This window comes from Triticum urartu, chromosome 1 (assembly GCF_003073215.2).
Source record: "Triticum urartu cultivar G1812 chromosome 1, Tu2.1, whole genome shotgun sequence".
Taxonomy (NCBI): Eukaryota; Viridiplantae; Streptophyta; class Magnoliopsida; order Poales; family Poaceae; genus Triticum; species Triticum urartu.
In genome coordinates, this window is record NC_053022.1 from 17,415,150 (window position 1) to 17,424,689 (window position 9,540).

The 9,540-nt window shown below is 46.1% G+C and overlaps 1 protein-coding gene and 1 long non-coding RNA gene across 2 annotated transcripts; one reads left to right on the forward strand and one right to left on the reverse strand.

Moving 5' to 3' along the window:
• The first annotated feature begins 891 nt into the window (after positions 1-891).
• Positions 892-2,360, forward strand: LOC125543221. Its single transcript, XR_007298350.1, has 4 exons — positions 892-1,137; positions 1,256-1,327; positions 1,417-1,731; positions 1,838-2,360. It is a non-coding gene; the product is annotated as an uncharacterized LOC125543221 (long non-coding RNA).
• Positions 1,919-5,687, reverse strand: LOC125543213. The gene is made up of 3 exons (XM_048706485.1): positions 5,299-5,687; positions 2,557-2,651; positions 1,919-2,254 (listed from the first exon to the last, which is right to left on the reverse strand). Exons 1-3 carry the CDS (start codon positions 5,411-5,413, stop codon positions 1,919-1,921), a joined length of 546 nt encoding a protein of 181 aa, XP_048562442.1. The 5' UTR covers positions 5,414-5,687.
• Positions 5,688-9,540: the final 3,853 nt, after the last annotated feature.

Below are 9,540 nucleotides of genomic sequence, written 5' to 3' on the forward strand. Positions count from 1 at the left end.
AAGGGGGATAAATGACATCAAGATGCCATCGCTGTCCGATCCAGAGATGGATCTGAGGAATTCGCCCGGGGCACATGAATGAGCAGGCAAGGTAGCTTCCCGATGACGCCTTCATGAAGGGAAGCGGCGCCGAAGGGCTGGGGGGCTGGGGAGGGTCGCCCGGCTTTGGGGGGGGGGGGTGCGGGGGGGGGGGGGGGGGGGGGGGGGGGGCGGGGGGGGGGGGGGGGGGGGGGGGTGCACGCAGAATCAATGAGAGGAGAGTAAATGCAGTGAAGCATGGCTGGTGGCTGCCCTATGTCTCTATGACTCGCTGAATAAACACATCTGCCAAAAACACTACTGTTCAGAGGGGTCACGGGGGCTCTGTATCTCGCTAGTGCTAGTACTAGTAATCTCCTTTATTCGAAAAGCGTACTGCTAGTAATTTTCTCTCTTGAGTGACTGCTGCCTTCCACTGAGTGCTCCCTTATTCTCCTATCAGTCCTCTTCAATTCATGATCTCTCAGTTTATTGTTACAGTTTATTAACTGAAACTATGTGTTTACTGTTACAGTTTAGCCTATGTTCATGATCTCTCAGTTTTGTAGGTAAGGTTTCAGGTTCTGTTACAGTTTAACGTATGTTCATAAACTGAAACTATGCTTTCCCTAGTAGGAGTAGTACCCAAAGGCATTCAGTATTCACTACCAAACCGAATTTTTCCAACTGAACGGAGGGATTCAATTCTTTACCGGTTGCAAAGATGAACGCTAGTGGGTAAAATTAATAGTGTCATTAACTGATAAATGCATGAAGAAGAGAGAGAGAGATGGTAAATGCCTGGGAGGTGCACGAGGGAGATTCAGAGAAATGAGAGGACCATATGCCCCTGTATGACCCACTGCACTGAATGATTACATGGGCCAAAAGCAGTACTATTCAGAGGCATCTTGGGGGCCAAAAGTGTATCTCTTGACTTGCTGTTGCTGGTCTTCCTCTGTATCTCAGTCCTCATCTCCACCACCGACAGAGTGCTCCCTTCCTCTCATCTCAGTCCTCCTCTTCTCCATTGCGCTCCCTGGAATAAGATCGATCCGCCTTGTTGTTTGGTGAGCTCATCCAATCTCCGCCCCTGACACCTGTGGAGCATCCACAGAGGTATATTTCTTTCCAGCTGAAGTAAAGTACGCTTGGATCTAAAAACTTACTTCTCCTGCTTCACTGCTTGCTTGGGAGTCTGATCGATTTGTGTTGGTTGAATCATTTGGGGTGGCAGTGGAACAGCTAGCAAGAACCACTGAGTTTCCGGTCATTATTCAGAGCACCACACATCGAATCCACTGACCTGGTAACTTTGTCTCATCTTTCTTGCTACTGAAATCTTCCACATCCCGACCTTCCTTGTTCATCTGCTGATTTCCCAGATTATACTTGCAGATTGAGTGAAGCGACCTCCACGAAGCGCCGTCTAGTCCCCTCACGGATCTGGCCTCTGGTGCCCAGCCGCCGCTTTCGCTTCGTTGTCCGACGAGGCCACCGCCGCTGTGTTCTGCTCTGCCGTGAAGCATCAAAAGTGACCATCGGACGATGACGCCGCCGCTGTGTTCTGCTCTGCCGTGAAGCATCAAAGTGATCTCGCAGTTTGGATTGGCAACTCAGTTCTAGAGGAGCTCGTTGAAATTAAAGCGCCGCCGCTTCCGCTTCGTTGTCACCATCCGCTGCTGTGTTCTGCTCTACTCTGAAACACCAAAGGTGGGCTTGGTCCAGATCCCAACATTCATTGATTTGGCTTGGCTACTCACTTCCACCAGAGCTTGGATTGAGTTAATTACAGATCCCTAAATTAATTGATTTGCAGGTTTCCAGCTGATTGATCCAGCGAGCTCTCATGGATATTGTCACGGGTGCCATTGCCAAGCTGATCCCCAAGCTGGCCGACCTACTTGTGGGGGAGTACAAGCTGCACAAGAACGTCAAGAAAAATATCAAGGACCTCCTGAAGGAGCTTGAGAGCATGAACGTTGCCCTCGTCAAGATTGGTGAGGTGCCGCGGGACCAGCTCGACAAACAAGACAAGCTCTGTGCGTGAAACTTGATTTGCATAACACATTGGTCGAGCGATGTATATATAGTAGAGATTACGAGTAGGTAGCAGCTTCATTTTCCATCCATGGTACGTTCTAGTAGCAAGGTACACGTGCCACACGACTTGCATGCAGAGCTTCTTCGTCGACACATCCATTAAGTTTAGGTCAAGCAAGCAACCTACAGGTAGCTGGCGAATTGATATATATGGTCTTGAATGCTTACTTCTATGTACGCGATAAGAGATAATATTTTCAGGTATTCTAAAATCATAATCTATTAATATTAAGGATAATAATATTATCTCTCCCGAAAACTATGAACTTATTATAGCGTAGTCTCCTGAAAATCATGGACTTACTATAATATTATTTAACTACCGAGTTACCGGAAGGATGATAATATCATCTCTCCAGAAACCTATGGACTTATAATAATGTAGTCTCCAGAAAATCATGGACTTACTATAATATTATTTAACTACCGAGTTACCGGAAATTCATAGGAGCACGAAGGTGCCCGATCACGCATCGGCCAAGCCCTGCCCTGCCGCTTGATTGCCTCGCGATTCGCGAAGTAATTGGATCCTGCACGAGGGCATAGTAAGTTTTATGTTTCCATCGTTGAAACTTACAATTTGCTAACTGAGACTTGCGGTTTCTCGCTCACTCTTACCAAGTTTCATAGATAAAATTTTAAGGCATTTTATTATTGGTCATCGGCACAAAAATCATGATTTTACCGGTCGCCCGTACTATGTTTCAAGAGTTGAAACATAACATTTATTTTCAAAAAAAAATCAAAACATATTCAAAATGGATCTTATTAGAAAGCCCTCATCACGAGAAACACGGATTGAAAACAGAACTTAGTTTGGGCATTGCGTTCAAAAGATATAAAAGTTTGAAAATTAAAGCGAAAAATAAATGCACGCGTTAGGGACTCAATGCCCTGAGACTGAGTGCCACAAATCCACGTCCGCTTAGCTACATCCTTGAGTGTATTTTTTGGGTCACGAAGGACATGGTACTGGATATCATGTGCTTTTGGTGTGGAGATATGTGATATCTGTGTTTTACTCTTTCTTTTTACTAATGCCATTTGAGTTCCACTCTGACAATGCAAGGACAATAATGGGAAGGAAACATATGTTTTTTATAGAAGACAACCCAAGAAGAGTCCAGCTTTGAATTAACAAAGTCATCAACCGCCCAAGGGTTACATAAGGCCAACAAAAACAATGGCCACAAAATACATGGAGGTGGAATTGTAGCTTACAACACAAAGACAGAACGAGTAAAAGAAATATAACTGTAAGCACAGCTAACCTGTGTGTCGCCCACCACTCTCATGATCCTAAATCACTAAGCGGAACAGATAGCCAAAGGAGTCTCCAAACGCTAGAGAGAACGTCGGCAAGCTGACTCCACCGGGCTTGGGTGACAAAGATCCTTCCTTCTATGTTACCTAAGAGAGTCACCACACCGTCGGTAAGAAGAGGTGCTCTCCCGAGAGCTAGGCAAGGATCCGACCTCGCAAAACATGGATGGTCAGAACAAACACTTCTCCCAAGCCAAAAGCACATCTTGCCGGCTTCGCTGGAAGTTCTGTGATTGATGAGCGTCTTTTAAATGACAGTCACTTGCAGAAAGAGATATTGCTTGGTTTTGTAATAGACTAAGTAACAGTGTTGGAGTGAATTGATCTCTTACAAGGATAGCTTGGTTTGTTTTGGCTGAGAGCCATAGTTGTTGCTCTGTTTTGCTTGTTTCATGGGAGGGCTAGCCCATGGCATACTGGTTGTTTTCGTTTTTTCGCTGAACCAGACACATATGCGAGTGTATTATCAATTTTTTTAAAAAAATCGAGAATTGTTTTGTTAGTTTCAAATAATGTTCGCACTTTCGAATGTATTTTTTTGGAATTTCAAAAGCGTTCCTATTTTTGAAAAAAGTCTAGACAAGTGCAAAAAATGTTCAGGGCAATTGAAAAACAAATTGGTTTAATGTTTTTGTTCGGATATTTCTGATTTTTTGGAATTCCTAATTTGTATGAGTTATTCAAAAAAACTATCATGTGCAAAATGTCCTCATTCTTTTTAAGAATGTTCGTATTTTGAAAGATATGAACATTTTTATGAAGTTTATGCATAATTTTTAAATGATGATTTTTTATATATTTTATGAACAAGTATGGAAAAATAAAACCCTGAGCAAAAAGCATGCATAGAAGAATGAAAGAAAGACAAAAGACAAAAATTAAACAGGCTGAGCCGGGAATTGTACGAATCGTATGTAGTAGCTCTGAAGTATGCTTTTGAGCATACATCAGCGCTGAACTTCAAAAGATTGAAAACCTGAAAAAAGAAGAAAAAAAAAGGCATTACCGCCATCTATCTCTCATCACTCAACTATGCTTAAAGTTGTGGCCACCACCGCAGTCGGGCTGGGTGGCACTTTGTGTTGATGGCTCTTTTTCGAGCATGGATGACAGGGCGGTAGTCGGAATGGTCTTACGAAGGAAAGATGGCTCGTTGATTTTCATGGCACATAGATACATATTTCATTGCAATGACACCCTTGAAGCGGGAATACATGCGATTATGCAAGGGATGGCACTGGCCATTCAACATTCGATTTTTCCGGTGGTTCTACAGTCAGATTCCGTTAATGCTTTTAGCCATTCTTGCAGGCGACACCTTGTCCAGGTCGGCTTATGGACACTTAGCTGCTGAAAATTCGAATGGCTGTTAGAGAGTTTTTGTTCCTCTAATGATTAGTAGTGAACAAAATAAGGTAGCACATCAATTGGCATTTTATAGCTGTGCCGAAACTTGTACTGCGGTGTGGTTGAACTCGAGCCCTTCGTGTTGTGAGGACTTGTTGTCTCGAGATTGTAATCCTATTATTACGGAAGAAAGGAAAGGAAGAACAAACAAAGCAGCACCAATAGCTGATCAAAAATATGCAAAGCTCTGAAGTATGCTGCTGGACATGATCAACACAGAACTTGCATTGAATTTTTTTTCACCCTGTTGACTGAACTGAACATTGCTACTGAAAATACATCAACACTGAACTATGGTACTGAACCAACTCAAATGAGACAACTTCGGGAGCCACAACTGAAGTGGAAACAACAATCAAAAGGAAGGCTCCCCTGCGACTACGAAGGATCCCCGGCGAGAGAGACAGACATGGGAAAAACAAAAAGAGGGAAAAAAGCTCATCGTACCAGCGACCGGCGGTGATTCCGGCCCCGACGGGAGGGCTACGCTGGCATGCGCTATCCACAGCCTACCCCCGACGGGAGGGCCACCTCCTCGCCGGTGGGGCGTTGCGCTATCCATACCTTCCTTCCTCCCGCTGCTCGCGGATGCACTCCACAGCCTACCCCCGCCCGCTCGCCGGTGGGGCGCCCCCGCCTCCCTCGTCAGCTACGCCCTGACCCTTGCTGTTCTGGAGGCGGCACCGATCATCTGCTAATCGCGGGCATAAGTGAATCCGAAGCACGCCCTGACCCTCCCTCGCTGTTGCCATCCGTCTCCTTCCATTGATCCTTCCTACATCGCAGTGGTGATGTCTCGGTCACTGCAAGTATGATAAGATAGGAGTGGCTTTCACAGTACCAGCTAGTACTACTATCTGTGTTTTTCTTTCTATCTGTAATGTACCAATGTGAGTCTGACATTTCAAATGTCATGAGTGACAGCGACAAGTCGGCTCCACCTTCATGGACCATGGTGCGAGCAGCTCCAGCTGCACATGACGCCGCGGTGTGCTGATTTGCCCCAGATGCTGCCACATTAGCACTGGAACTGGACGACGACACCTCAGCCCGTTACAAGAAATGGAGGCTGCTTTCTGGACGCCCTTTAGTTACTCGACGAAATGCACAGGAGAGAGACTGCGATCGACCAAGCAACGACACTATTGACATGTGCGTAAAAACTTGCTTGCCTTCACTCTCTTCCTATTTTTTTTTCGTGCGTAGATTAATGTGGTTTGTGGATGCATCGTTTGTAGCATGTCCGGCTCCTCCCCACCACCCACAGAACGCACCGGCTGCTCTGTCCCACCTCGACCGTCGGCGCCTTCTTATAGCATTAGCGCTGCTCACGTCCACCTCAAGGCACTGCCTCCATCCACGTCCACCCCATGACCTCTGCTACGGCTTGGGCGGCTGGATTTGGAACCACGACAGCTACCCGATCTGCAACCAAGGCATACAGCGGCGCATCTCCTGAAGGAGACATTTTAGTGTTCAGGCATGATGATATAATTCCTCACATTTCAGCAGATGGTTTAGTTTCAGACTGCATGCATCATAAGCAGTAATGTCCAGTAATATATACAGTAGTGATGATCCTCAACTGTACCTGCTGTATTATTATTGCACCAGACATGGATGTGTTGTCTAACAGAGAAATAGAAAATTAGCATCTGGTGTAGCCTGCACTAATGTTCGTGACACTTCCATTTTATGACTGGTTCGATCTGGAGTGTGTTGGCCCAGACCACGTCGCCGAGTACTTTCCGGCGACAGGCAGCGACCGATGACAGACGACGACAAAGCAACGCTGGCTTGTGATAGACCACCCTCAGTGTAAGGCTAGCCTCAAGCTAGCAATCTATCCTTCCATGGACGTGTAGTACTAATACTAGTACTTCTGGCCGGAACAACACACAATACAGGCACGTAGACAACCAGCCAATCGATCTATACTTTGATCGATCAAGCACTCAGCGATGCACGTACTCAGATTGTTTGATGGCCGCAGGGGCGTGTCGCTCCTGTTGCTTTTCTTTATTCCACGGTGGTACAAAGTTTACAGGGGTAGTCAAGTATATATACTAGTAGCTAACCTATGTCTACTGGCAATCCTACTCGGTAATGATTTTGAAGCCAACACGGACTCGTGTATCGTACACGGAATCGGACACGTGACATACTATTCGTGTTTAACTCCAACAATCACCCCCCCTAAACACGACGCCGTTACGTTACAGCTCGAACGCCGATTCTTCTTCACATTTCCAAGAACTTCTCTCGATCTAAAGCCTTGGTCTGGATGTCCGCAAGCTGATGATCGGTGCAGTTGTAGTTGACCTTCGTCTTTCCTTCTTCCACGCAGTCCTTTATATAGTGATACACCGTATCAATATGCTTGCTCCTTTCATGCTGCACTGGATCCTCGGATGGAAAAGTTATAGACTCATTGTCAATGTTGAGCACCACTTGTTCTGGATCTCGCTCCATGAGTTCACCGTGTAGTCTCCCTAGCCACACACCTTGACACATTGCTTCATTTGAAGTCGATGGCATCACTTTATGCTTCCGTGATAGCCAGCTTACTATGCTTCCACCAAGGAAATATGTCACGTCCGAGGTACTCTTACGGTTGTCAACAATCCCTTCCTTGTCACTACCACTATAGCCAAGTAGTCTCACCATATCCTTCTTGCTCAGCTCAAGACGAGGTTCCATTGAAGCGAGAATGTGATTGCAATCTTTCATGCCACGGCTTTCAAGTACCTTCCTTGTGTATGCCTCCTGGCATAGTGTGATCCCCTCTGGTTTTTGATTTACCTCGATCCCGATGTTGCAACACAATAAACCAAGATCATCCATCTTGAAAAGCTCCTTCATTTGTAGCTTGAACGTTGCAATCACCTCTTCATCTGCTCCAGTTATCAACAGGTCGTCGACGTAGATGCCAACTAGTAGACGATCCCTTCCTTCACCTCTCTTGTACATCGTATGCTCTAGTGGGGCTTTCTCAAATCCAAAAGAAATCATCGTCTGTTCAAGTTCGATGTTCCACGCCCGAGAGCCTTGTCGTAGCCCGTACAAGACTTTGTGTAGCTTAAGTACCTTGTGTTCCTCTCCCTCTTTGATGAATCCTGGTGACTGATTCACATACACATCTCCTTCTAACTCACAATTCAAAAGCGCGGATTTTACATCCATGTGATGTATCTTCCATGATTCCTGAACCGCGAGAGCGATGAGTAGTCTCATTGATTCCATCTTTGCAACGGGAACAAACACTTCTTCGAAATTCACACCTTTCTCTTGCACGTACTCTTTGGCTACTAGCCTCGCTTTGTGCTTCACGCACCCTTCGGCGTCATTCTTGATCCTAAACTCCCACTTGAGATCCATGACTTCTTCATTTTTGGGAAAATCCACAATCTCACATACATTGTTGTCGTGGATTGACCTAAACTCCTCTTTCATAGCCCGACGCCAACACTCCTCCGTATTTGCGTCCTCAAATTTTGCCGGTTCCTTGGCGCTTCCTAGACACCATCTCTCACACCTTTTCATCTTTTCCAGGTCAATTGTCCGAAGAGACTTCTCCGGATGTATGTCGAACATCAGTCCGAGATGCATAGGTGTAGATGATGGTGTCCTTTTCTCCTGTACTTTTGGAGACGATACAGAGTTTTCTGCTTCATGCATTCCTTTTGACGAAGCAGAAATACCATCCCAAGCTTCTGTAGCTAGGCTTCCTGTCACTGGTGGAACACATGGACTGTAACCTTTGGCTGGACTTCTGTCATGGTCTGTTCCAGGGCTGCAACTTGCCCCGTTCATTACGCCTCTAGCTGGACTTCCATGGCTAGTACACAACACCGGTCTTTGCTTGCTGGCAGAAACCATCGAGCTAGCTGCATCAGTGACCGAGACTTCTTTCAATGTTGTACGTTGGTGTGCCTTTGCATCAACATCACCAGCTTCAGTGTCTGCCTTCACATCAGTGCTTGAAGATGTAACACCCGCGTCAGTATCTTCAATGCGAGCTTTAGAATTTTCTCCTGTGTCCGTAGCATTTACGTCTACTGTTTCTTCGTGGAATTTTGGCGCCACGTACGCCTTCGATTTTTCTATACGCGTCGCACGAAGACTGCTTCTCCATGATCGAGCACACGCGGCAATTGCTGCATCCGCTCCCGCGAAATTAGCACTTATGCCCGTAACATCGATGTAGGTTTCGGAATCACCCTCCGTGTCCGTAGTATCGACACGAGTTTCCGAACCACGATCTTGATAGTGAACTTTTTCTTCACGGAGCGCGACAATTTCTTTAGCCGACACTTGAAGAATTGTATCCTCCTTGTCCACGAGTTCACACATCAACATCATGTCACCTTCATCTCCTAGCTGGGCCATGAGCGCCTTCTCCTTCTGGGGATTCTTACACTCCGACTTGAAGTGTCCGAGCAGATTACAGTTGTGACAACGGATCTTCCTCTTGTCGAACTTTTTCTTTCTTGGCTTTTCCGACTGTTCGTCGGTGTCCTTTGCGGGACGGTACTTTCCGCTGCTACCGGACGCCTTGTCGAAATTGTTCTCCTTGGAAACCAATGCCTGCCACTGAGCACGCGTAAGCATCATGTACTCATCCTGTTTCGCGTCGCCGTAACTCAACTTCATCCGCTCATCATGGGCCTTGAAGCGACCAACCAGATC